Source organism: Cloeon dipterum, chromosome 2 (genome assembly GCF_949628265.1).
Source record: "Cloeon dipterum chromosome 2, ieCloDipt1.1, whole genome shotgun sequence".
NCBI classification, from domain to species: Eukaryota; Metazoa; Arthropoda; class Insecta; order Ephemeroptera; family Baetidae; genus Cloeon; species Cloeon dipterum.
Genome location: NC_088787.1, coordinates 32,174,308 through 32,201,080, shown reverse-complemented (window position 1 = coordinate 32,201,080; position 26,773 = coordinate 32,174,308). Strand labels below are relative to the sequence as shown.

At 44.6% G+C, this 26,773-nt stretch overlaps 4 protein-coding genes across 7 annotated transcripts; 2 read left to right on the top strand and 2 right to left on the bottom strand.

Annotated features, from left to right (window-relative positions):
• Positions 1-376: 376 nt before the first annotated feature.
• Rilpl (Rab interacting lysosomal protein like) lies at positions 377-3,143 on the top strand. 2 transcript variants are annotated; one of them, XM_065481074.1, is made up of 6 exons: positions 377-518; positions 573-743; positions 797-1,051; positions 1,119-1,193; positions 1,342-1,404; positions 2,265-3,143. In XM_065481074.1, the coding sequence occupies exons 2-6, from the start codon at positions 636-638 to the stop codon at positions 2,676-2,678; spliced, it is 915 nt and encodes a 304-aa protein (XP_065337146.1). In that variant the 5' UTR covers positions 377-518; positions 573-635; the 3' UTR covers positions 2,679-3,143. The 2 variants fall into 2 exon arrangements, with proteins under 2 accessions (XP_065337146.1, XP_065337145.1); XM_065481073.1 differs by having other exon boundaries at positions 378-518; positions 570-743.
• Positions 3,144-3,263: 120 nt separating this feature from the next.
• On the bottom strand, positions 3,264-10,145 carry LOC135937813 (gamma-aminobutyric acid receptor subunit alpha-1-like). Of its 3 annotated transcripts, XM_065481067.1 has the most exons (10): positions 9,926-10,145; positions 8,829-8,896; positions 8,102-8,325; positions 7,443-7,525; positions 7,038-7,187; positions 6,954-6,971; positions 6,349-6,501; positions 5,480-5,700; positions 5,345-5,398; positions 3,264-4,632 (listed from the first exon to the last, which is right to left on the bottom strand). In XM_065481067.1, the coding sequence occupies exons 1-10, from the start codon at positions 10,080-10,082 to the stop codon at positions 4,099-4,101; spliced, it is 1,662 nt and encodes a 553-aa protein (XP_065337139.1). In that variant the 5' UTR covers positions 10,083-10,145; the 3' UTR covers positions 3,264-4,098. The 3 variants fall into 3 exon arrangements, with proteins under 3 accessions (XP_065337139.1, XP_065337140.1, XP_065337141.1); XM_065481068.1 differs by lacking the exon at positions 6,954-6,971; XM_065481069.1 differs by lacking the exon at positions 5,345-5,398 and having other exon boundaries at positions 9,926-10,144.
• Positions 10,146-10,523: 378 nt separating this feature from the next.
• Lcch3 (Ligand-gated chloride channel homolog 3) lies at positions 10,524-15,514 on the top strand. Its single transcript, XM_065481071.1, has 8 exons — positions 10,524-10,677; positions 10,729-10,829; positions 11,593-11,660; positions 12,373-12,518; positions 12,581-12,738; positions 12,952-13,236; positions 13,307-13,587; positions 14,737-15,514. The coding sequence occupies exons 1-8, from the start codon at positions 10,640-10,642 to the stop codon at positions 15,034-15,036; spliced, it is 1,377 nt and encodes a 458-aa protein (XP_065337143.1). The 5' UTR covers positions 10,524-10,639; the 3' UTR covers positions 15,037-15,514.
• A 340-nt stretch (positions 15,515-15,854) lies between these two features.
• On the bottom strand, positions 15,855-26,396 carry LOC135937562 (dynein axonemal heavy chain 3-like). The gene is made up of 31 exons (XM_065480718.1): positions 26,123-26,396; positions 25,863-26,058; positions 25,574-25,807; positions 25,382-25,511; positions 25,157-25,320; positions 24,822-25,100; positions 24,648-24,762; positions 24,392-24,591; positions 23,941-24,333; positions 23,702-23,875; positions 23,442-23,647; positions 23,211-23,388; positions 22,771-22,995; positions 22,460-22,699; positions 22,241-22,398; positions 21,798-22,176; positions 20,974-21,359; positions 20,710-20,917; positions 20,401-20,661; positions 19,449-19,650; positions 19,238-19,390; positions 18,567-18,934; positions 18,042-18,233; positions 17,732-17,899; positions 17,610-17,674; positions 17,388-17,556; positions 16,943-17,336; positions 16,679-16,893; positions 16,360-16,626; positions 16,174-16,302; positions 15,855-16,115 (listed from the first exon to the last, which is right to left on the bottom strand). Exons 2-31 carry the CDS (start codon positions 26,028-26,030, stop codon positions 15,855-15,857), a joined length of 6,681 nt encoding a protein of 2,226 aa, XP_065336790.1. The 5' UTR covers positions 26,031-26,058; positions 26,123-26,396.
• Between the last annotated feature and the right edge of the window lie 377 nt (positions 26,397-26,773).

Here is a 26,773-nt window from a genome sequence, read left to right as displayed (position 1 = left end):
AGGCACAGGCAATTCCATCGCGCCAAATCAGCCAAATTACTCGTGCTGAACTCCCTCTGACTCCCTCTCACCGCGTTACCTCAAACTGATTTCTCGTAAAATATTGGTTGATGTTTCCGCTTTATCCTACAATTCACCAAATTCAATATAAATTTATAAAGAGGTTTTAATGCCATGAAACAATTTTTCAAAGAAAACAAAAATTCATCTGAAATGTTTATTAATTTAATTCATCGGTGTTTTTTGTTTCAGAAAAACCGGTTCCACGAACATATGGTGAGTCAGGAAGGCGTGGTGAGGCTCGTGACGTCAGAAGTGTCAAAAAATTTCCCAGTGCGGAGGCGGCTGACGGTCGGGGGTGGCAGGCAGCTTCAATGCCGAAGGCGATGGAGGCGGATGAGGGGGGTGTGCTGGCCTCAGTGGTCGACGTCTACGACCTGGCCAGTGAGATCGGCAAAGAATTTGAAAAGCTGATCGACGCGCACGGCGCAGATTCGCTCACCAACATGATGCCCAAGGTGTGTACCCAAGGCCAATGGGTGGCGTGTTACCAATTGATTGTACTGTAGCAGGGCTCCTGACCTTTGCTTGTTCCTCAGGTGATCAGTGCCCTGGAGCAGCTGGAGCGTCTGGCCATGAAGAACGAACGCGAAGACTCCACCCTGCAGGACCTGCGGGCCAAGATCGCCCTGCTGGAGAGCGACAAGCAGGAGAAGGCGCAAGACCGCTGCAAATTTGAAAAGGTCAGCGTTAGTCGGTGCCCAGTGACCTTTGCTGAACGGCTAATTTATTTCAGGAACTGGAGCAAATCGAGGAGCACTGGCGGGCCGAGTCGAGGGAGCTGGTGGCGCTGGTGTCCAAACTGCAGGAGGAGAACCGCAGACTGGCCGGACAGCTGATGGAGGAGCCGCCGCCACCTTCAGCGTCCCCTGATGGCAACCAGATGGAGGCCTCGTTCATGGGACAGCTCAGGGACACGGCTGACGTGCTGCGGGAGCAGAACCGAAACAAGGATCGCGAGCTGAAGGCGCAGAAACACGAAATTGATAATGTAAGAGTGCTCTTTAACCACAGAATTGGATTAAGTAATCTCACCTATTGGTCTGAATTTGTTGCAGCTGCAGTCACAGCTGGAACGGAGCACGGCGGTGGCGAGAGAGCTGCGTCGAAAACAGAAAACCTATCAAACCCAGGTAATATTTTTCACTTGGAGTGGGCGTTGGCATTAATTTAATTTATTTTCTTTTTTGCATGTGCAGATGGTACATTGACTATTTATTTCTTGCAACTCTATTGCTCAAGATTAATGGCTGAACTTACATTATGTTTTATTAATGTCAGGTGCGGAGCCTATTGGAGGAGCGAGCTGACTTTCTGGCACAGCTACAAGAGCAATTTCGCGAGGTGAGTTAACAACTGTGAAATTAAAGCGTGTGGAGATGTTCGCGTTTTATGAACCAACAAAAATCAATAACTAGGGTTGGGTTGGTTGAATTGCTGGGTCAAGCTCATGTTCCCCTACTTGTGGGAGTCCCTTGTCGGTGGTCATCACTGGCGAGAGTTGTACGGGCTGTCATTAAAGTAACTTTAATTAAAGTTACCATACCTGTCCTCGCATGTAATTGGATCATTTATTTGAAGCCCCAGGAAAGTATTGTTCACTGTTGAAATGCTTGTGGGCCAGTTTACCACGCGCTTGAAAAGTACCTGATTTTTAAGTCCAAAGAAAAATCAAGCCATCTGAAATTCTTTTTACTTTATCACAATTGGTATTGTAATCTAGAAGAATATTACTGAGTAGCATGAAATATTTAAGTGATCCTTAATTATTAAAATTCAATTATCAAGTCTGTGTTGTAAGATGAATATTTTTTTAAGACCAAAAGTTTGTATAAGTCAGTTCTGACTCATTTAGCTTTTTTCTATGGAGAGAAATAAATTTGTATAATATTTTCACACTTTCAATTAACAGATATATTTGATCCCCTACTGATTTTTAATTGTTATTTTAAAGGAAAGAAAGGTTTCCTTGAAGGAAAAGTATTTTCTCTATAAAAACGTCCACAGAGAACACAACTGTGTTCCGTTCGATTTCAATTTTATATTGATTGCTTTTAATTTGCATGATCATCTTCTGGAACACTAACGCCTGTATGGTCCCATTATTTTAGCCCAGTTTCCCTACACTTTGGTATTTAAAATTCAGGCGCATTATTTAGATTTTTAAAGAGCCAATTTTCACGCTTTATCGCCATTGTCCACAGGTGGCATCCCTAAGACAGCTGCTTGGCCTAGCACAAAAAGAAAACATGGACCTGGCCGAGGGTCACTCAGGAGCCCAGAACGGCTCAACGCAGGTGCAGAACCTGCTGGCGGAAAAATCGAGGCTGGAAGCCCACATCCAGCAGCTGGAAGCGCAGCTGGCCGCCCTTACAGCCCCAGCGCCTGCTGCGGCGCCGGAACCAGGTCCTTCTGACGACAGCGGAGAGGGGGAGGAACCCGCCGTGCAGGGACCGCTGCCCTACGAGCCGGACGACGTGCCGTGGAAGCGAGCAGGCGAGTCTGGAATCAGAAAATTCTTCCGAAAGCTGTTCGGGGACGCCAACCAACTGGCCTCCCCTAAACGATCCCTTTCTGCCCTTTCGAAACTCACCCTCTCCTCTGATCCCCTTGTCTAACATATCCAAATTGAACCCACACCCCCTCCAAGGGTAGCCTGCTGAAAGGAAAAACGAGTCTGAGTTGTTTGTGATCTGATCATTCGAGTCATTCCCTTTTTGATAGTCTGTATTTTAAGACAGTGAATCTCGATAGAAGAGCCAATTTTTTAATAATTTACCCATTTTTAAAAGCCAAAAGCCAACCCAAGGAAAAATTGCATTTATCTTATTACTATATTGCTGTTAAGAAAACTAATAAAACAGGCCATTATCCAGTCGGTTGGTAGGAAAGCAGACATTCTTACTATGTATTATAGGCATTTAGCGATCACATTATGTATTACCACGCTTTAGTCAAACAATATGTGCTTTTTAGAGGCCTAAATTAGTTAAGAGTCGATAAACAGAATTTTAATTTGTCTTCTGAACTTACTATATGTATGTATCCAAGCACTGTACCAAATAAAGAATAAAAATAAACTATACCAGTGATTCATTCCATATTGCTTACAATTTATGCATTTTCTTAAACAGGATAGGTAACTATTAGTCAATGGCGGATTATCATGGTTTTGGGCGTTTTGAAAATCTACTGACCCCAAATTTGGAAATAAAACGAACTGGATTTAATTTAGTAAATAATATTAATTATGATAAAACAGAGAGAGGGACTAAGACATCGAGCTCACGATGCTTCTCCTGTAACATTTTTGATCAGTGTCGTGCCAGGCGTTGCTACCACATTTAACATTGATTATGGGCAATCCAAAGTTATGGCAGCTGGTGGATGACTAGTAGTTTGTTATTTAATTAATCAAAAGTATCTTCTCCTTTAAAAAATGAACTTTTATACTATATAAAATGGGATTTTCAAATTTTCCTGGGCGAGTTTTTTAATTGTTGCTAACAATTGTGCACAAATAGATTGAGGAAACACTTTTTTCTGGCCACCCCACTAAAAAGCTGTGGCAAATTATAAATTTGGAGGCAAGCACTTTTCTGGGGACGACCGCGCTCCGTGTTTGTGGCGATAAGCTGATACAAATCCATAGAAATGCAGTATTTGCTTCATCGCACGCTTTTATTGGATGACAAGAGAGTTCTGCACACTGGTTCCCGACTTAAAACAGGTCAGGATTACACTTTTTTTTCTTGTTTATACGCTCAGAATAATTAACTTGAGATATAATTAAAAGTACTTGTGTGTTTACGTGTGAGAGTGAGAGGCTTGAGTAGTGAGAACATTCAGGAAACTTGGTGCGCACGCAACTTCTTAAAACTTTGTGCCGGAGAGAAAAAGCCGTAAATTTAAATAACACTCGAGAGCGAGTGAGCTGCACTAGGCAGTCCGTGCATCAGCAGTTGTTCGAGACTTAGTTAGTCACTCGTGAGCACTGAGAGCGTCTGACTGGAGGCGGGAATGGGCAGGAGGAGGCGGTCACGACTCGGGCACTTCGTCGGTGATGTAGTACATGTACATCACCCAGTAGATGGTCAGCAGAATAGTGAAACCCAGCGGGAAGATTTTGCGCGACTGGATGTCGATGTTGGAGAACTTTTCCTTCTGCTCACCCTCGGCGGCCACCACGTCCGCCTCCGTGGGCAGCAGGTGCACCCCCCGCAGCCGCCGCATCCGCCGCACCGGCGAACACGCGCACTCGAGCAGCCACGACTCGGGGTTTTCTGTCTCCGCCTCTATCTCGATCACTTCGTCCTCGGTGCTCGCCAGGGGGGCCTCCACCTTGTCCGTCTTCTCGTTCGGCTCCTTCGCCTCCTCGGGAGGTGGGAGCGGAGGCGGCGGCGGCGGCGGCGGGAGGTCGTCTTCCACGGGCAGCTTACCGTCTGGGGGTGGAGACGGCGGCGGCGGATCTTCCATGTGACCCACCGCGCCCACGGCGACTGCGGCCGCCAGGGGGCCCGTGATCAGGGCGGCCCCCACTAGTTCCGGGGGTGGCGCGTTTTCTGCAGCCTCCTGGAGGGGAATTTCAGAAAATTAGATAGCGGATTGTGGAGTGGAAATTTAAAACTGTATATTTTATATTTTAACAAACCAACGTTATATCACCTAATAGTGTAAGTTATAAAAAGATACTTTGGGATTTTTCTTGTGAAAAGAGCACAACATGAATCACGAAATATTTTCAAAACATTTGGTGTCATAATTATGCTAAACTTGATGAAACGTATTTGCAATTTGAAGGAAACTTTGTAATGATCACGCAGATGGGTTTAAATTGCTCATTGACTGACAATTGGTGACCTTTTGATTTAAAATCATTAAATGGAGCTGTGATTACAAGTGCAAACATTTATTTTAAATTTTTTTGTTAAAGTGTTTTTTTTATAAAATGTGAGAGCATCGTTTCGGAGAAGTGCTTAACTCGGTCAAGTTATTAACAACACTTTAAAAATAAATTTCAGACTTCTGGCAGATGATGCTGCTTCTGCCAATGATTTTGATTGCCCAATTAAAATTTCGTGTTTTATTTTAGGTTCGCTTGATTTTCAAGGATGGCTCATTTATACGTTAGCGCATACAATGTAATCCTAATTAACTCTAATTTAAATAATTACCATGGCTACCAAGACTTCTGAAAATATTTTACAACACTCTGATACCCAACTAATGGATTGATATAAAGGGGGATCTACTCCGGACAGGCGAAAAAATAAAAAACGTTTACGCTTAATAAGTGTCCTGTCTCATCTTCCGCAACCATCAGCGCACGTTGAATTGCCTGTTGCATGATTAAATTTGCGAAAACTCAGTTAAAATAAAAATTGGAAACACAATTAAGAAGCTTTTGTCAGATACTTACCTTCTCTTTCTGCGCTTGCTTCTTTCGTTCGGAAATGATTTTCTTCAAGTCTTCAGTAATAGTGTCGATGAAGTTGATGAATGCGTACTCGACCATCACGGCAAATACGAACGAGAAGCACAGGATGACAAACCAGTCAAGGGCCATTCGGTAGCTGACTTTGGGCATCTGGGCGCGCCCTCCAAAGCCCATTGTGGTCATTGAGAGTACTGTTGTCACACCTGAGAAATTCATTTCATGGGTTTTTTAGTATTTTTTTTTAAATTCCATTTCTGATCGGTCCACCCTTTTTGAAATGAGTGACCCCCCGATGGTGAAAAAGTTGCCAGAATTTTATCCCAAAAACAATCATGGGAGCACGAGCTTCATTGGAGTAAGCCAAATCCAGAAAAAGGCCAGCTCGTGCTTCTATCCCTGCAATGGGGTCTTTTTAATTGTAACGCTAGACATTCGTCCCGAGAAATTGATTCAATGCATGCTGGAAAGGTGCAAACCAGCAAGTAACAAGTAGGTTTGCCGAAAGAAATCCTCCCAAATCCGAACGGACTCGTCATTTCAATGCAATAGAGTCAAATGTAGGCGCGAAACAGCCCGCACTTGAACCATCGCTCGGATTCTCACATTGCAAATTCACGCAAAGCATACAAGTCAACGGCTCGGTTATTTCGACTTTTCCCACATGAAATTTGATCGGGTTTTCTTTTCACATAAAAATCTATCCCCACTTTTTGGCATTTAGTTATATTTTTTAATTTCAAATCATTTTCAATGAAAATTTATCGCGTCAAATATAGCATAACCGAACATTAATTTTTTGACAAAATTTGGTTGATTTAGAGACTAGCAAGTTGAGAGAGAAAATTACCAACCAAGTGAAACTCGGGCGGGAACCGCGTCAGGGTCGATCCAGAACGAGACCCAGGAACAACTGACAATCAGGGTGCAAGGGACGTAAACTTGCAGCATGAAGTAGCCCGTCATACGTTTCAGGTGGAAGTTAACTCTGATGACCGAAAAGTCCTCTGGAGAAAAGAAAAATGATTTTGTCACCTAAAGAGTTTTCAAATTTATCAATTGCGTGTATAAAAATTAATAAATGAAGTTGCAAATTAATCGACTTAAAGGTGTTCACACTCGAGGAAGGCAATTTACACTGCAGAGATTATTTATTGTTTTTAATTTGGACACCATAGGAAAAATCAACAACATTTTTTCTCAGTTTTGTCCCGTGAAAACTTCCAACAAAAAATAATGTCCATTCCAACAAAATTATGCAACCTGTGCAACGCCAGTGTGGATAATTTGCCTAGCAAGCGATGAGGTGCGTTTCATATTTATGGATCGCGAAAATTTATGCACTCGTTTTAAGCTGAATTGTGTAAACAGGAATCGTGGAGCTTGATTTGTATGTCAGGAATATTTTAGCAAAATTTTCAAACGCACACTGTTATTGGGAGATAATGTAAATATTTACCAGCTATCCTCCTGTCAGCTATTTCCGCAAGTATGTCGAGGGTTAGAAAAATTAATTATTTAGAGAGCGAGTTTGTTGACTCACCTCTTCGCACCCGGAGCTGGTCTCGAGCGTTTTCCGTGTCGGTGGTGATGTTGACGAGATCGTACTGGGCCAGACTGACCCCTGGCTCGAGGCCCACGGGCTCCAACGAGTCGGGCCACTCGTAGATTACGTCGGCCGCACTGTAGCCGTCTGAGAACAGCGAAAATCCGCGCAGCGCCAGATTTTTATTATCCAAACAACACTTCACGATAATTTTATTGCCGCGCGTGCGGCGTTTGGCTCGGAACGAAACGCGTGTTTGGAGCGATTTTATTGCCGCTGTCAAAATCAAATCTCGCGACACGGCAGAATACGCCTATCACATTATTTTAAGTGTAAACTATGGTCATAAAAAGAATGGCGCTTCTGTTTGTTGTTTCAGATATAAACAAGTGTCTTTCTTACAGCTGCCGATCATCAGCGGGCAGTTCTGCGAGTCGAGAGGAAATTTACGGAGATGCATCTTGCAGCTCGCTTTGATGGTCAGTCTGCAATGCACAACAGTAAAAATCGATATCAGACCTTTTTGATGCCTTTGGGTGCTTTTACGACAAACAAGTTTAGATCACAGTTGAGTGGCTACAACAAAAACAAGGGGAGAATAAATAGAGCTTGTTGCTGAGCTTAATTTAGTTTCTGACAAAAATTCACTACAGCGTGAAGAAAGGATTTTTTTAATATTCAAAAATTGAAAAGTGAGAATTCTTTGTGGGTTGACTGCATGAATGGGTGGCTAAGAAGGAAATTAAATTCATCAACCCTTCGCAGTTATTATTTTTTTATGAAACCCAGCGAGTGAACTTTTTTATTTTCTTGTGTTTAAAAGAAATAAGTTAAACTAGGTAAAAAATATATGAAAACCCGGAAAGAATGTTCAATAATTTAGAGGGGGTGGAACTCAACCAAAATTTGCTCTTTGCACCTATTTGCATCACTTCCAAGTTTTGCCATTTAGAGTTTAGAGCGTCAAAGCTCTCAGCCTCCGCAAAGTGACGGGACCATTTTTGAAAGATTAATTAAGGAAAACTTTTCACGAAAGGGGAGCAAGTTAGGTGTAAACGTGCCTCATGGAATAGGTGAGGAATCCGTCGCTGCGAATCCGCAGGAACTTGTTGGGAACGGTGATGCGATGCAGGTACGACTTTTTGCCGTTCATGAAGAAGGTGTCCGGCTTCCAGACGCGCTCCAGGAACAGCCAATTCATGGAAAACTCGTCGAGGCCGGTGAGGTTGAACCGCAGCCGGCTGTCGAACCACTTCTGACGAAAGTAGCAGTCCATCGCATACCACTGCAAAGCAGAGCGCGAATAATTTGTCGCGGCGGGACAAAAAGATTATTTGGCGGCGCGTCGCTCGCATAACTCGGGGGACGTTTTTAATGAGCATACTAATAGAGGAGTTTGTTTTACGACACACGACCGCTAAATATTTAACCATCCTCCCAGAAGTGTATATGTGTATTCTGGCGAGGCATAGAGAGAATTATTATGTCTGCGCACGTAGTATTTCCGAGCGAAAGGAAGAGAATCGCGTGCGTCCGCGTTTTCGTGAATGAACGGGCCGCTTTGAGTTTTTCTCAGCTGACGTCACCGGACAACTTCATCCAGTTATTTTTATTTATAAACAGGCCGATCTGTTAGATGGACCACTTTTTCAAAAGCTCGCCGTGTGTGCTGGCTGTTTTGATGCCGGTTGCCTAATTTCGCCTCGTCACTCGCGTTAAATCGTTTTGGCTCATTCTCAGAGTGCTGCCGAGAGCGGGGGAGGGGGCCTGCGTGCGTGCGTTGCGTACCTCGTCCGTCTCCGAGACCGGTCCGATGCTCTTGATGTACATGTTGACGGTGATTTTGACCGGCGGACCTGCAACAAACGAATCAATTTTCGCTGAGTGAGTGGGCAAAGCGAAATCGGCGAGCGGAAAAAATTGGCGGGCGGTAGATTGGAAAAGGAAAGGCGTGTGTTGTGCGCGGCGCGGCTCGATTCGCCGAAAATAGCGTCTCGTTTAATTTTGGAGCGGCACGCGCTCGATCTCGAATCCGATTCGCCTCGCGCGCGCATCAAAATAAAAACAAGCTCCAAAATTTTGGCGCGTCCCCAAATTAGCCTTTTATCCCGCAATCGCGCGCACCTACTCCTTTGCCGCGAGCGCCGACGGCTCGTTTTAATTATCGCCGGCAGCGGGCGGATTGCTAGCAAATTTCAAACTTGTTGTCTTTAATTTGCCGCAAGAGCAAAATTGAACGCGTCGTTTGCCAAGAGAAAGGGGCCGATCGACGGGCGGGCGGGCGGGCGGGTGTTCGGCGACGAGGCGCTAATGACTTTTTTACGCGCGCGCCCGCGCCAGGAAATTGGCTCGCTGTCTCTTTTTATCGGCTGCCGGCCGCTGTTCACATTCGGCGCCAAAACCGACCGCTGGAGTCGGAGAAATGCATGCACAAGACGCTGCGGCGGGCAAATTGGAGTGCCAATTAGCCGGGGAAATGACGTTCTCGCGGCGCCGGCGGCTCCGCCGGCGCCGGCACTCATGCCCTGCGCTACTCGAGCATTGTGTGGCCCTCGACCCAATTAGACACCACACAATTTCATGCTTAATTGCAAACTTTTGTTTGTGCACGGCTGCCAAAATTAAACCCACACAAGTCGACCCCCTTGGGTAGGCAGGCGGGCTCCGGGGGGAAAAAACAACACGCCGCGGACCGAACGCTTTTTGGTCGCGTTGTGTGAGTGTCTGCGTCGATTTGCATGTACGAGTTCTGCGAACGGCGAAAAATGCAAAAGAGAGTGATTTGCGGGGCTTCTCGACTCGCGTAATCAACGCAATCAACACATTTTCATCGACTGACGTATTATCCGAAAAACGCACGGATCGAGAAAGAGAGAGTAACTCACCTCCGAAGTCGGGCCTGATGCGCTTGTCGTACCTGTCGGTGGCCAGGAGGTCATCGAGCAAGCGGGTGACGTTCCGCGCCACCTGCCGATGGTCGCGGAGGCCGGGCAGGCCCACGGCCGCCCCCAGCAGAAGCAGCAGCACCGGCCCCCACAACATCGCCGGCCCCCAAGGCCCACCCACTTGCCTCGTCGCTCGCGCGCTCGCCTCTGGCCGCAGCGGCCGCCGCCGCCACGCGCCCCCTCCCTCCCACGGTCCGCGGCGACTCCCCCTCCCCACACCCCTCAACGTCTTAATTCCTCTCGGCAGGTGCGAAACGCTCGTCAAAACTTTGCCACCGACCGCGGCTGGCTCATCGGCCGTTGGGTCGTGATCAAAAATTCACGACCCAATCAAAAGTTGGCCCTCGACAGGGTGTCATTTCCGCAGGTGGTCGGCGTCACTGCCGCGCCGTAACTTTGCTCGTAGGCCAACTTTTTAACGGCCCGGCCGCGGCGAGCGTCGCGTACGCACGCACTCTATGAATTATGTAGAAACTCGCCGTTGTCGATTGGGCCGCAAACGAGGGCCCGCGCTCGGGGCCCCGGGGACCCTTGCGGCTAATTCGAGGCGCGCTGGCAGGCGGCCAGGCGGCGCGTGCGCCGCTCCCTCCGTCGCCGGCCTCCTCCCCGCCCGCCCGCCGCCGCCAGTCTCGGAGCGGAGGCCGCGCCGAGCGGATGCTGCCTCTGCTGCTGCTGCTGGCCGTCCTGGCCAGGTACCGACCCTCCGCCGCCCCCTGACCCCACTGACCCTCTCACTGTTGCAGGGACAGCGCTGCCACCTCCAGCGAGCGCCTCTCCAATGTCACGCAGACCATCTCGCGGCTGCTCGAGGGCTATGACATCAGGCTCAGGCCGAATTTCGGAGGTGAGCGAAACAAAACAAACAAATTTGTTTTTGTTCAGTGAGTTCTTCTATGAAGAGCCTCCGAATAGGAATTGAAACAATAGAACAATGGTTGATTTTTTTTTTGCCTCGGCGTTAATCACACAAATAGAATAAAAAACAGGACCGACGGAATCGGAGAGCCGGCGTCGGATTAAATTTCCGATCGTTCGTTGGCCCACAACAGCGGCGGCGTTCGCTTTTCCGCTGTGTGCCCAGCGCACTCTTCCCACTTTGTTCGGATTTTCCACTCGGGCGGCGTGCAATTTGCAGATTGGCGGGGATTTGCAGGCACTTTCCGCGCCGCTGATCACTCTCTCGACTACACCAGCCTGCTATTGATCGCACCCTGGCTTTGTCAGCGACCGCAAAAATCCTGAATCGTCGCGAAACCGTGCAATTTTTGGAATTTTGGCGCTGTTTATGTGTGTCAGTCAGTCAGTAACGAGAGGCAGAAAAGACGCCGTTATCGACCGCCGCTCTCGCAAACTCGTGTGTCATTTCAACCTCGACGAAGGGCTGACTCGTTATCAGCAGCAGCAGCAAACGATGCCGCCAACAAACGCTGATTTGTTCCGTTGCTTCTTTTTATGGTTTTTAAATTACGCAAGTGGCGCGAAAGTGAGAGCTTCATATATGTAAGAGGCTCGCCGCAAATTAGGTTGCGATCGATTGGCCCGCCACCCCTTTTCTGCCCCGTCTCTACCCTCTCTCAGCTATTGATTGTGTTCTCTCTGCTTCTCAGGAGACCCTCTCTACGTGGGCATGGACCTGACCATCGCTAGCTTCGACTCCATCTCCGAGGTCAACATGGTTAGTAAAAAGACCGTGCAAAATTTTAACTCGGCGCCGCAGACTCCTTGAACACGCGACGTGTTAAACAAATCAGGAGTCAGCAAGCATGAAAATAATGAGCATTGCATAAAATGTCATGCGCTTATATTTCCTCCAAGAATGCAATTTGTTTCCACCGAGGCGGTTGCTGTGTATAAAAATAGGCCAGCTTATTCAGAATGAAAAATGATGTATAGCTGCTGCAGTCTCCAGCATGCAAGCGCGCCTGCAAATTTTAAAGTTAGGCTTTTTGTCTCACACGCGAGTTGCGCTGGTTGCATAAATCGACCTCCGCGCGGGCAGAGGGGTACGCGATGATAGAGGGGGAATTGTGCAGCTGCTCTTTGGAGACGAGTTTGGCACACTTTCGCTCCGTCTCCAGCCCACTGAGCTTCCGAAACACATCACATCGCGCGCGACCAGGTGGAGGGAGCCTCTCTTAAAACTATTCGCTCAAAATGTTGTGAGAAGAACGATGATCTCGTAGCGATATAAAAATCAATTAGCAAACTTGGCCGCTCAAGAAGTGGCTACAAAGAGGGCAGTTTGTTTTGCGCACGATGAAAGCAAATTGAGAGAAACTTGTTGGGTTTCTGGCTTAACATGTCCGCTTGCTTTACAACTTGCGAGCGAACGCTTCCACGTTGACAAACGATTGCATTTTTATTTCATTCACACAATGCGTTTCCAGGACTACACAATCACAATGTACCTGAATCAGTACTGGAAAGACGAACGCCTAGCTTTCAGCAACGAAGAAGAGATACTCACGCTGTCTGGCGACTTCGCAGAGAAAATTTGGGTGCCGGACACGTTTTTTGCCAACGACAAAAATAGGCAAGCCCAGACGGGGAGCGCTTTAATATCGAGATATTCTCAACAAATCTTTTTGCCTGCAGCTTTTTGCACGACGTGACCGAGCGCAATAAATTGGTGCGGCTCAACGGCGACGGCAGCATCACGTACGGCATGCGTTTCACAACGACGCTCGCCTGCATGATGGACCTCCACTACTACCCCCTTGACAACCAGAATTGCACGGTTGAAATTGAGAGCTGTGAGTTGCGTTGCATGACGTACAAAATACCAAGTTTTTATGTGACAATATGAATTTTCCAGCAAAGTTAGGTTTTTTATTATTAAAAATTCTATTAAATTTTGTCCTCGATGCTCTGTTCATTTTAATACATATATTTTCTCTTCACATGATGTTTAATCAGATCAGAGGCAGCTGTGGTAGTCTAAATTTAAACCATTTTATTCTCATCAGATGGCTACACAGTGCTGGACGTTGTGATGTACTGGAAAGAGACGCCCGTATCGGGTGTGGAGGAAGCCGAGCTGCCGCAGTTCACCATAATCGGCTACGAGACCAACGACCGCAAGGAGAAGCTGGCCACCGGCATCTACCAGCGGCTGTCGCTCTCGTTCAAACTGCAGCGGAACATCGGCTATTTCGTCTTCCAGACGTACCTGCCGTCGATTCTTATCGTCATGCTCTCGTGGGTCTCGTTTTGGATCAACCACGAGGCCACCTCCGCCAGAGTGGCGCTGGGTACGTGCCGATCGACGTTTTTTTTTGCTCTCGATTTATTTTACTGAACCGGACCAAATTCTTTTCGCAGGAATCACCACCGTGCTGACAATGACGACAATCAGCACAGGTGTGCGCAGCAGTTTGCCGCGCATTTCGTATGTTAAGGCGATCGACATCTACTTGGTCATGTGCTTCGTATTTGTGTTCGCCGCGCTGCTCGAGTACGCCGCTGTCAACTACACTTACTGGGGCGCCCGTGCCAAGAAGAAGACCAAGAAGAGCAAGGAGCAGGAAAAGCAGCCGCCCCCAAAGCCCCACACCACGCCGCCATCTGACGCTTTTGCTCCCGAGGAGATTATTGAGCTGCAGGTGTGTGTTTCGTCAATTCTTTTTTTTTATTATTTTAATTGGAGATATAAGAAAATGTGTTGGGTATAATTTACGCGTCAGTTCAAATATCAGCAGGGATGGTCAACACCCCTTACTATGGGGGTTTCTGCATTATTATCAATTCCCTAAAAAAGTAAAGATGAGTAAAATGCGATAGAATAAAAATTTCCATTGATTTTATACAAAATATTTTCTATTTAAAACCACAGACGCTTACATTTAAAATTTTTAGGTCATATTTCAAAATTATTTATCGTTTCCTAAATGGTTCACAGTAAAAACCATTATTTTTAAAAAAATAAGCAAAATTGAATATACTCTGCAAGAGATTATTAGTTTATAAAGCAATGCATGGGGTTTCAGTAAGCATTTATTCTCAGCAATTCAATACAAAATGCAACAAATTTAGGCCAGTTAGCCTATGAACTCGTTCGTGTTTAAATAGGACGCAAGATTTCGCGGAGTTGATCGCTATCAGGGCGTACCCATCAGAATAGATAAATGGTACCTAATTTGCTAATTAGTGCATTTCATGAGGATAAGCTAGATTTTTAAGGCCTCTAAATTATCTGTGTTGACATACTCATTTATTCTGGAGCTACATTAGTAAAATAAATCAAATGATAAAGAAAATAATGCAAGAATTGGTGACTAGAAAATTATTGCAAAAATGATCAATTAAACGGGATTTCTCTCGCTGCTCCTAAAAAAGCCGCTATTATAATCAAAACCTACTAAGTAAAATTTTGAGTATATTAACAATTTAAAACATGTACAGTTAATTTATGGTTTATTATTTTTTCTGGCTCAGAATGATAGAAAAAATTAAAACGGACTTTATCCTGGTTGCTATAAAAACTTCTCTTTTTAAGTTTCGAAATTAAAAATTAAAGGAGGGATTTTTAAAGCAACGAGTATGACGTCTGTTTTAATTATAATTTGGTTTTCCCATATGGAACAACCAACCTCGAGTGTCGAATGTTGACATTTTAACCAACCTCATATAGAAAAAAATAATTAACAAGTTGGTGTCATTTGCATTTTTAACAAATCAATCCTATATAATGCACTATGCTTTAAAAATGTAAATCAAATGATAATAATGCACCATTAAATTATGTGTTAAAGGACTTGCGGTTGTCTCCAATTCCATCACTGCGTCACCGTCACGGATCTCGTTTGGGCGCCGAGGCCACCGACTCTGGTCGCTTCCCACCCAGTTTCCGCATTCACCGAGGGACCACCAGGGGCCCGCCGGGCAACAAACGCCCGCGCGTCATGCAGACGCTGCGCAGGGGCGCCTCCGCGATCCGCTCCTCCATACCCAAGATCAAGGACGTGAATGTGATAGACAAGTACTCGAGGGTTATCTTCCCTGTCTCCTTCCTCCTCTTCAACGCCGTCTACTGGATCTTCTACGTCTTCTGAACCCCCTGTCCACGCCCTCGACGCACCCCTAACCCACACGTGTTCTTTCTAGGAGTATATTGCCCCTGTGTGTTTCATCATAGCGAGTAATCTGGAAAAAAATTATGTTCACTGGTCCGACGAGCGTTAGAAGAGTTTCGGGCTTTTTGGCTACACTTGCGGAAACGCAGATTATACAATAAAAAATGTTTATATTAACACCGGATATTTAGCTTCCATTTTTCTCAACACCAGATTTTTTTGCATCTCATTTTCTTTTTCGTTGTCGTTGTTGTCAATTACGCTAGGCACAAAAATGTAATTGAGTTGAAAATTCGGTTAAACCAGTTGCGACGTTAGCGGTAATAATTTGTACACAGACACTCATGATGCAAGAATCGTGATTCATGATCTTCGCTATAGATGTTTAGGAAACAATTTTATTGTTAAGAATATTTACACAAAGAAAGAATAAAATTTTGGCTTTTTGAATTGCAAACCATTCCTCATTTCTTAGCAAAACACGCCACACCCCGCAAGTTCCAGCGGGAAGGACTCAGTTTTGAAGGCAATAAAACGAAGCCTATCAGTCTCCTCGAGTGTCTGCTCTCAAAAAGGGGACATTCAAAGACGAACTCGCCCTCAATTTCCAAGGCCTGTAACGAGCATTGTAAATAGAACAGAGCTTTATATTGTAGTGAAGTGTTCACTTTGAATTTACCTTGTTGACAAGAGCAAGAGCAGGCAGAATCGCCGACGGCTGCTGCTCCGACTCTTGCAGCTGCCCGTCTTGGAATGCCGCCCCTTCCAGCTCAACGCCCTTTAAAACAACTTTGTCATTAGCTTCTTCGCCAGGATGAAACGATGTAAATACTTGCCATAAACAATGGCGAAGTTTGCTCAGAAGACACAACTAGGCACAATTTTTCAGTGTGAGGCGGCGAAAGCGCCCTTAAAACCGTCGCCGCTCTTGCAACCCCTCCTAGCCAGAAATGAGGAAATTCACCAGCAAGCCACTTTTTCAAAAATGCATGACGTTCTTTGAGATGCTGCGAAATTACTTTTGCCTCCAGCAAGTCCTTTTCCAACAAACAAATTTCCTAGTGCACACAACTTCCATTAATTTTTAAAACCTAACATGAAATTTTTGTATTATACCTGAACGAGTACAAGCTTTTCTTTAGTATGCGCCAAGCTTTCCTTCTTCAGCATTGGAAGTTTTTCATTTATTAGCGCTGCATTTGAAGGCTCTACGGCGCCATACATGGTTTGTAAGCTTTTTATTACCTTCAAGCAAATTTAGAATAAAAGATGGATGCATAAATTTTCAAAACGGAAAAGTACCCGCTCGGCATCACGGAAGCCCTTGATCCTCCGCACGCTTGTAGACAAATGTAGTGTTTCCGGGGCAAGATCCTCCTCTAAAGAGTCCAGGTCATTGGTTTTCAATCTCGTCAAACAAATCGCTTCGTCATTGAACACTTCCGGCGCCAGGTAATAGTCCGCAATCGCCGTCAGTGTAGCTATTTCTCCCGGGTCAGACGTCCTGGCGCGTAAAATGCACTCGCTGACTGCCTGATTCAAGCCGCTGATACCCCAGTCATCAAAATTCTTTAAATTCCATTTAATACAATTCAGATGCTAAAAACCCATACACCCTGACCTGCAAAACTGCCTGGCTCAAGTCGAGGTCCTGCTCGCAAAAATTGTTCCCTCGTGCTAAACCGCGCGTCTGAGCAACCGCGTGCGTAAAACTCAGCGCGAACAAAAGTGTTTTTCGCTCTTTACTTTCTTGAGCCATTAACTGCGCAGGGTCTTCAAAGCAGTGTAGAAGTCGTGATCTGAGACCACTAGAAAGTTCTGAAGCAACCCTCAGTCCTGAAAAATTTAAACTATTAAACAGTAAGATTTTTTTAATGTTTTGCACCTTTACGCAGAAGACCAAGATTAACCCCCGAATTTTCAAAGGTGATTACGAGCCTGAAGTCAGCGTGACTGGAAACCATCGCCTTCTCAGCCATCCTCTGAAGGGTGTTCTCCCATCCAGATGGAGTCAGGTGGCAGTTGTGCAAAATCAGCCAATGGCCGTTCGCCGCGGCCGCGAAAATGGCTTCTTCCGCCAACTTTTCTTGGCCCTCGCCGAGTGCAATGAGTTGACATTCGCGATCTCCAGCGGCCTTGATCACCGCCCTGACAGGGTCAATTTCATTCGCCAGAGCTATGATCAATGGTCTCTTGTTTCCGGCAGAAGCCACCGCCTCTTCCACGTCGGCAGCCGGTGGACGCGAGAAACCTTTTCCCAGCTCCAAAAGAACGAGACGCTGCAAATTTCGTGCTTGGAAAAGCAGCAAAAATAAAATAGAAATTTTTACCCTGATTTCAGGTAGCATTGCATGAGGTCTGCAAAGTCTTATTAAAGCGAGCCTATCGAGACCTTCAAGAGATGAAAATGGCTCTGGAATTGCGTCACATTCCAAAATATTTTCAAACTGTACCCATTTTTCCGGGTCCTTTTCCCTAACTGCGTGGTAATCTTCCAGCCTAATGATTTCCATAAAAGTCATTTAATAAATTAATTTACAACTAAAACCAACCCAGGAATACATTCCAAGTGCCTTCCAGATAGCAACGATCGCCACGCAGCCTCTGGGAAATTGTCCTGTTAACCATATTAAAATTTTACAACTAGTATAATTTCGGTAAACAAAATCATTACGTCTCCCCGCAGTTGCGCAACCCATAAAAGCAGAGCAAGAATTTGTCTGTCGCTCTCAAACAGGCCCGGCGACACTGCGTCGAAAATTTTTTTCGTCAGGCTCGATTTGAGTGTTGACAGCCGAACGGTCAGACTCGCGTTTTCCTCACGTCGTGTTTCTTTCAACGCCTGTTAGCACATAAAAGACATTCAAGCCGCGGCCACTTATAAGAGGCAGGACTTATCGAGGGGATTTTTTCTTTTCAAAAACGTGTCGCTGCGTTTACATTGCAGTTGAAACGAAAATAGCAAATGGCCAGATTTATCTCACCTCCTGGTAGACCTCGACAAACCAATCGAGGGAAAATTGATACCAGGGATGCAGCTTGGCGAGCGCGTCGAGGCAGAAGTACAGTTGAGTGGCGTGCTTCGCCACTGGTAAGTACTCGGTCCTCGCTGACTCGATATCCTTCTCTCTTTTTGCAGAGAGCAGTTGTTTGCTTGAAATTTCTTCCGAGAGAGCCTGAACAAATAATCAAACAATTTATGAAAAAATTAATACCTTTATAAAATGCAATTTTAGTGCTAAACTATTTAATTGTATGCATGTCGACTATAGATGAAATTTTTAAAAGGAAAATATAAAATAAAATTTTAAAATATTCAGCCACCGTTTGCAAATTTTAATCTTTTCAAAAACAATATTTAAGTCATTACCCAGGCTGCTTGTTGATTGCAAAAAAAGCAAAATTTTATGCAAAATAAAAAGCCATCAAATTAAAAAAAAAAATCACGTAGAACCCTATGAAGTAAAAAATCTTTAATCTAATTTAAATTTTCAGGTCATTAGGTATACCTTTGAAGCCGTGAGAACCTGTAGTCCAGTTTCATCCTCGAGGATGTTTGTCTCGGTATCAGAGAGCATATGCAGAATCCTTTGCTCGATTTGCTGGAGCTGTTGCTTGTTTGCTGCCCCCTCCACAGCCAACTCGTTTCGCGCTGCTTCCAGCGGGGGCTGCTCCATTCCCACCACCAATCCTAGCAGCTGCTTTTCCAGTCCCTCCACGTGAACGCCGAAGTCAACGAGAGTGACCTTCGCCAGGTCGTCTGACGCCAGACTTGCTCTGAAGGACAGCACCAGGTACAGCCTGAACGCATCGTTCACTTGGACCTGAGTTTCTGTCAGGGCCACCTTGGCATTTGGTGCTCGCTGCACAACATTATCTGCAATGTTTCAGGTAGGTATTTATATCCTTTATGACTATTTAGGAATTGAATTTGTATAATATAAGTTTAAAATTTATTGTTGCTCGTAAATGAAGAACTAAAAATCGAAAAAATACGGCAGCATAAATAGCGGAGAGCATAAATTCATAATATTAAGCGTGTTGAATGCGGCTTCCGAGAGGGGGAAAAGGAATCCTACTCTTATTTCCGCTATAAAAGTGGAAATTAAAGATGCATCCACTTTTTACAAATTAAATTTGTGGTTTTAAATTTGTATTTATTTATTTTCATTTGCCTTACTCAGGACTGGAGGAATATTTGCTTCGTGCAGTTGTACGATTAGAGGATGACCTTCTTGAAGGGCCCGCTCCAGTTGCATATTGAACTCCGGGTGGGATGCATTCGCTAAAATACAGTTGTTCTGAGTCGACTTCAGCCACGCCAATCCTTTTCCTGGATAAAGCATGAATTTGCGTTCATTTCAAAACTTGTATGTATTATTTTAAGAAACCTTGAGGATCAATTAAAAGTGGAGGAGCATCACAATTAGTCGTCACAATAGCACTTTCAACGGAGTAAAGCTCTTCGGGAAGGCCGGACATTTGCCAGTCTCTGATTGTGATCGAATCTCCAAGGCAGGCAGCCAAACTAAAGGGTTTTGTGTGGAGCACGCCGAGTCTGTCCAACTCGTTGCTCCATTTTACCGTCATATCCTACAAACACCAACAAATCTTTTCATATTTCTATTTTGTCATGCGTGAACGGCCTGAAATTGCTTTTTTAACTATATATTACCGTTTCTTTCACAACATTATATATTCAAACCGAAATGTGCATCCATTTGAAAAATTTTAATTAATAAAAATAAAAAACTCGGAATTGGGTTCAGGAATCACACAAATAACTTTTTCCGTGTGAATTTCTCCTGCAAAGGGTAACTCAAAAGTTGGCTAGGCATGCTCAGAAATTCTAGATCAAGTAGCGCGACCCCGTGCGTCAGGCAACACTTCGCGCGTTCTAGTATATAACGTCGCTTGCGTTAAACTTGAAAGTGTGTCTCGCGTGAGCTCATTCGTAGCACTTCATCCATTATTTACAAGCCTACCGCCTTTGCATATTAAAAAGCGACGCGCACGCGAAACGCTTGTTCGCTCGCGCAGTAATTACCACTCCCACTGATGTATAATTTTAATTTATGAGGTGTGTCACGTGTTACGCGAACAAACTTTATCTAAAAAACAAGACACGCTGCCTTTAAGTTGTAAACATTTGGGAGCTAGAGATTCCCATCATGTAAAAAGCCGTTAAAAAGAAATATTTCACTCTAGGTGCACTAAAAAATCGTTATTTTCTGCTCATTGTAAATAAAAAGGAAAGGGTTTTAAGTTGCGAGAGGCTTAAAAAATTAGGGGTGTTTCAAATCCTTAGAAATCTGGCGGAAATTTCCGAATATTTCTCTAAACCTGTCTCTGCTTCTCGGAGAGGCCGCCGAGGTAAGTGACAGTGGCTGCTGCGAGCAAAACATCGCCAGTGACGTTGTCGAGACGACCCTCGAGGGAGGCTGCTAATTCGCTCCATCGGCTTCGCTCGCCGCCGAGTCCTCCAATCATTTTTTCCGCCCGCTCCAGCTTCTGCGAGCACAGGTCTATATTATCCTCCAGGTCCTTCTTCTTCTTGGACATTGCCGCGAAGTCGTCATTTAGGGTTTGCAGCTTATCTGACACCTGTCAATCGGAGATTAATATTTTTGGCGAATTCAAACTTGCACCGACCTGCTGCAGTTGGGTCCTCTTTTCATTCAGGGTTGCCATCTGCTGGGCCAGGGCTGCCTCGGCCTCGGCCAGTTTCGCCTTTTTCGGAGCGACGATTTTAATCACCCGGTCGTAAACCTCGATGGCCCTGACCCACTTGCAGAGACCCTCGCACGCGGCCGACGATTTCCGCACCACCTCAGGTCTGAACTCTCGGTCGTGAATGTACCTATAAATATAGAAAAGTTTGCTTCCCTTACAATTTTTTTAATTAGCAGTCGCAACTTTTCCCTGATCCTAGCCATTATGTGTGGCGGAATGTCGTCCTTGTCATAACTCTTGAGGCTGTCTAGAAACTTGATCTCGCCAATAAGTCGCAGAGAAGGCGCCCAGAAGTCTTCGATCATTTTCCCTGAACCAGACGGATGCGGTTTCCGGTCGGGTTTCACTCCTTTCATTACGCTAATCGCCTCCAGCACCAGCTTTACACCCGGCGGAGGATTTTTCATAGCCTTGACTACAGTTATATCCGACGGCTTGAGGGTGTCCAGGGCAGTCAGGGCGGCCTCCAAGGCAGGCACGGCTTCGGCCAAGTCGCTCTCGCAGTCGTCCTTGATGGCCTGCGCTGCCGCAGCCGCCTCGTTTGCTTTTGCTTCATCTGAGCCAACAATCTGCGGATATTTAATTTTTTTATTAATTTTTAATGCATTTATGATAACCAGTAAACAGTTTGAATTACATTTTAATTTTAAAATCAACTGTAACTTGATACAAAGTTGTAACAATATATTCGTTTCAATTTTTTATAAATATTTTTAGTTATTGGTTTTAAAAAATAATTAACAAATTTAAATTACCCATAAACAATGTTACGATTATACTTTAGAAAAAATAAAATCCCTTTTATCAACTGTTGTATTGAATTTGACTCGATGAGAAGCGATAATCAGAAAATGATGAGAATAATTATGTTTATATTCAAAATAGACAATTCTCTCGACATAGATGTTATGCAGGTTGCTTGCGACATAAAATATGAAAACCCAAGAGCGTATTGAAGCAAAACTCCATACAAGAAACAAATTCGAATTTGTTATTGGCTTTCAAACCTCTTTCCGAGCTTCAACTTCAACAGTGTCCTGCTCGATTTTGATCATAAGCCTGTCTGTTTCTTCGGACGTTTCCACGAGTTGCGGCCGCAGTAGTTGCAGCTGTTTCCTCATCTCAATGACCTGCGTAGCGGCTTGCTCCAGTTTCTGCAGGCCGGAGAGATATCTCCCTTTATGCGTTGAAATGGACCCGCTGGAAGCTGTGTGCAGGCGGACGAAAGTGTGCATCAGTCGCAAAAAGGCCGCCTGCGGACCTGGCGGTGCGGCCAAGTGGAAACTGCGGCATGCTGCCACGCATAAATCCGCTTCGGCGACCTCTGTTTGCGACGAAAATTCGGTCGCGATGTCTTCTAGAGCTTCTGGCGGCCAAGCGCCAAAACTGAAAGAAAGTTTATATATGGGAAATGCGGCCTTCCTTTATTATTTTTTGCTAAAAGCCTTACTAGTCAGCTTGGAACTTGTCCGTCAAGATTGGAAAATGCTTCAATTCCGTGGAAAGCAACTTGTTTGGCTCCACAACAAGCACGATGTGCAAGTTGAAGCAAACTCTTTCGACGAAAAAGCTTTGAATGGTGGCACTGCTTCCCTCCAACTTTCTCCCCTATTTAATTAGCATTTTTTTCTTTGATCACTTTCCTCGTTGAACTTTGTATGAGGCGAACCTTCACTTTGGCAAGCTGGTTCATCCCTTCAAACAACTCGAGTCGCTCCTCCGGCTCCCAGAGCGTCGGAATTTCGCCCGCGGCCACCAACTGGCTCAGGTCCTCGAGCCTGTAGCTGGGCTGCACGATGGTTTCCCGCAAAAGTAACACTGTAGGTTTGTCCTCAGGTCCGCACCTCCTCAGCACCCTTTTCAGGTCCGACTTCCACTCTTCAACACCGTATGCTCCCGCGGGGGAGATCTAAAATTATTATTTTTTCATTATTAAATTATTTCGTCTGATCGAAGCACAATTAGAGTTACATGAAATACTGCGTATCCAGCAATGGCAGCTGCAATTTTAGCAACAAATGTCCGACCACTTCCGGGTTCGCCTATGAGCAGTGCATGTCTAGAGTTGGCTCTTTGTAGGGCTCTGCATACTCTTGTCGTGTGTTGTAACAAATATTTTGTGAGCACCAACCGGGATCCTTGACTGGCAACTTGCTCCCTTAAGTAGAAGATCACTTTTTCCCGCAACACTGCTTCGTCGCAAATCTATCGAAATTAAATAAAAAAAATTACAGAAATATAACATGCAGATCGGCATTTTTATTATTTAACACTTGCTAGAGAGGGAATTTGTTTGTAGCTTTATTCATTTCGTCAAAAATATTGTTATAAAAGAAAATATTTTAATTTCATCATCTGCATCAAAAAATTTACAACTGCCTTTCATTTTTGAGGATTAGCAGAGGAAAAACAATAGATACCTCATCATAAATTTTCGGAACAGCATCAGGCTCCATAAAATTTCCGAAATGCAGACGCTCTAGATGTTCAAGAGTAATTTTGGCGTCTCCCTCAGGCACCAAGCGCCGCAATATGGATTCCATCGGTTTTCCCATGTATTTTCCGCACAAATTTCTGATGCAATCAAACGTCAGCTGCCTAAAAATTTCAGGTAAAATTCTGATTGCAGAAGAGAAAACTTTAAATTGAACTTGTCAGTGTCGGAATGTAGTGCGTCCATAAATATTCTAGACGCCTCGTGAATCCACAATCTGGCGAGTTTATCTGCATCGCTAAAATGAGATGGTTGCGCCTGTGAGAGAGCAACGGCTAAATCAGACAGTTGCCATGACGAGGTTTTGTTAGCAAGACCCTTTGGCGCAGTTTGGCATAACTCCATCGTTGCTTGAACAGTCCCCTGTTTCATTGAAATTTCGATCACATTGGGAAAATTCAATCCTTTGACGGAAACCTTTATGGCCCTTGTAATATTCGACGTAAAGCCTTTTGCGAAGTGGTTCTCTAATTGCGCGGAAAATATCCTCTCCAACGCAGAGTCGGACACAGCATTTAATCCCAACAAAAAGAGCTGCCCTAGCAACCGCTTGGGTAGAGATATTGCATCATTGCAAGTGGCCAGCAGAGCCTTTTTCGAGATAGAAATCAAAATTATATTTGTGCCTCATTCGAATAATTAAACTATACACATACCAGGTCGACAAGCTCTAGCTTTGAGTTGTCCACATCGTACCAGTGGCCGTGTCCAAGCCACTGTCTCAGCAGCTCCGCTGGCCCCTCGTGTCCTGCCGCCAGACCGTCTACGTAAAGTAGGCACCGACGGCCCATTGGCGGTCCAAAGACACCTTTCCGGCGCCGGTCCAGGCGTCCTACGATCGTCTTTTGCAATTGTTGCGCCGAAGTGTTGCCTGAGAGAAACGTTGCGTTGACCAAAAATTCCTCTGCAGGCAAACTATGCAGCAAATCCATCGCCGAGCAAGTTTTTCCGCACCCTCGCGGGCCCAGAACCAGCAGCGGGACGCCCATGGACATGTTGGACAGCGTAAAATGGCGTTGGACAGCGATGCCTTGCCACCCTATCACTTTCTTTTCGGGACAAAGTAAATTTTGCAATTTTTTAATTGTAAAAATTAATGCTTTATACCATTTGACTTTTAGGGAGTGAGTCGACCCATGCCAACCAAGTCGCGTTGTTTTTCTTATCCAGCGCCCAGTCAAAAACGAGACCCTTTTCAGGGACGAGTTGCTGGAGAGTGAGTTTGAAGCTTTTTGGTCGAGGATACATTTTATTTTCCCCGTTTATCAGGTTCCTGAAAAATACGTCAAATTTTGTTCGTCCTTCATCTGTAATTTACGAGAAAGTTTGAGTCTCATTATAAAAATTCATTGCTGTCAAAGACCTGTTAAGCAAGAGCCCAAACCCCAAATCAAGGAGAATATCAATGCATTTTGCAACCAAAGAGATGAAAACTGCGTTTCTTCGCCGAGCATGCCCAGGTAGAGCTTTTTGAAACACTGAAATTCGACACACACTAAAAAATAGATTCTCATTATATATTTAACAACGTAATTACGTTGAACAAAATAAGATCGGTGGCAGCCAGCATCGATTCCAGTGTTAGAGTGAGGACGATAAGCGGAGGCAAAAGCCAATCAACGAGCTCGACAATCAACTCGTATTGCTCGTCCATGGAAAGACGATTTTTAAGATCTATTTTCGCAAAGGGCTCTTTCAAATTTTGCCAACTGCCGAGTCGAGATTCAAAATTAATAACAGCGCATCTGCTTATCAGTGAGGGAGAGCAAAACTTCAAATCATCGCATTCCATCACAATTTTCAAATAAGGTGAAGTCTGTTGAAATATTGTTATAAGAAACATATTTTTTGAATAAAATAAAACAAAAATACCCTAATCATTTCGCCGGATGTCAAGCACAATTTCCCTGTTTCATCTAAAGCAGAGTTCAGGTTGTCCGCCCATTTGCTATCGATTGGACCGTCAAGAACGATCCATTTATTTTCCATTTTGCTGCTAGAAATGGCGAATTCGCGGTACGTTGTTGACATCACGCCTGGGCAAAGATAATTTCGAATTTATGCTTGGATAATTCAACTAATCACATAAATTCAAACCATCATGCCACTCTCCAGTGGCGCCGAACTGCCCTAGCAACCTCCCACGGGTCAACGCTGCTGGGTTTATTACTTTGAGCACCACACTCCGCTGGTTCTGCGAGTGCTTCGCTATTGATGTTGCCACCAACTGTGTGGCAATATTTAAACACTTCCACAATATTTAAAAATTGGAAATCAGAATTTTCAGACCTGGAGGCAAGTTGTTTTTCCTGTTAAAGTGTCTCCCAAAAGTATAACCGCTGGCCATGATTCGATTGAATCTCGAAACTGCTGACATTTGGTGAGGAACACTTTGGTGGCTAATAATCCACGGGCTTCAACTTCGCCTTTTAACGTCTCTAAAAAGCGTGCGTCTAGCAATCCTGGAGTTTTTTCCGCATCTCCAAAGACCTCGGCCATTACCAAGTCAAACATTGAAACGTCCTGAAAATATTCTTATAAATATGTTAGCCAACTATATTTGAAAAATTGTTCTTACGCAAGCCGAGAGACGAGGTTTATAATAGTTTTCAAGAAGTGATTGTAACATTTTCGCATTGACACTTCCCTTTTGTGACCTTTCAACCATTGAGAGCAGTGCAAATTTTGTCGCTTTGAACGTGAGATCGTAGTGGAGCTGAGGAGATAGTAAATCCCTAACCTTCATAAAAAATTCACTCAGATTAGACGCAAGTCTGCAAATTGGAAGATATTAGTTTAAAATAAATTTATTTAAATTACTAAATAAATTTTCATTACTGTTCCCAAGCCTGGATTCCATGAGCTCGCAAATATATTTTAGACACAAAACGTTCATCGAGCTGGGCCAAAGCAATAGGTCTAAATTGCGATGTGAGAGGTTTCGGGAGTGCTCTCAATGTGGTCGCGAATATCGCACTTTGGAAGTCGGGAGCAGAGATTTCTCCAGCAGCTACTTTTAACTGCCTGAAGTGGTTAGTAAGTCCCGAGACTAGTGGCTCTCGAAGATGTTCGACGTTTTTCAAGCACAGCCACGCACCTGCTTTAACAGTACCCTGGAATAAACGAGCAATTTAATAATTAATATTGAAAATTGCAATTTTCTAGCCTTGACAAATTTCAGTATTTGATCGAGCGCCAAATTCTCGTTGCAGGAGAATACGACGAATGGCTTTGCCACCATTCTCGCGGCCTCTCGGCAAAGCTCAGTTTTTCCAACAGCAGGGTCGCCGATGATGCAAAGTCCAAAACCTCCTCTCAAAGCAACAACCATTGCCCTTGAAAAATTACGTGTAAAATATTGACAGCAAAAATTATTTTAATGATTGGATATAGGTAAAATTAATTAAAAAATTCTTTATTTGCATAATTAAAATACCTCTAACATAAAAATAAGCTCTAATTTAATTTAAAACAATATTTTTTTGTTCC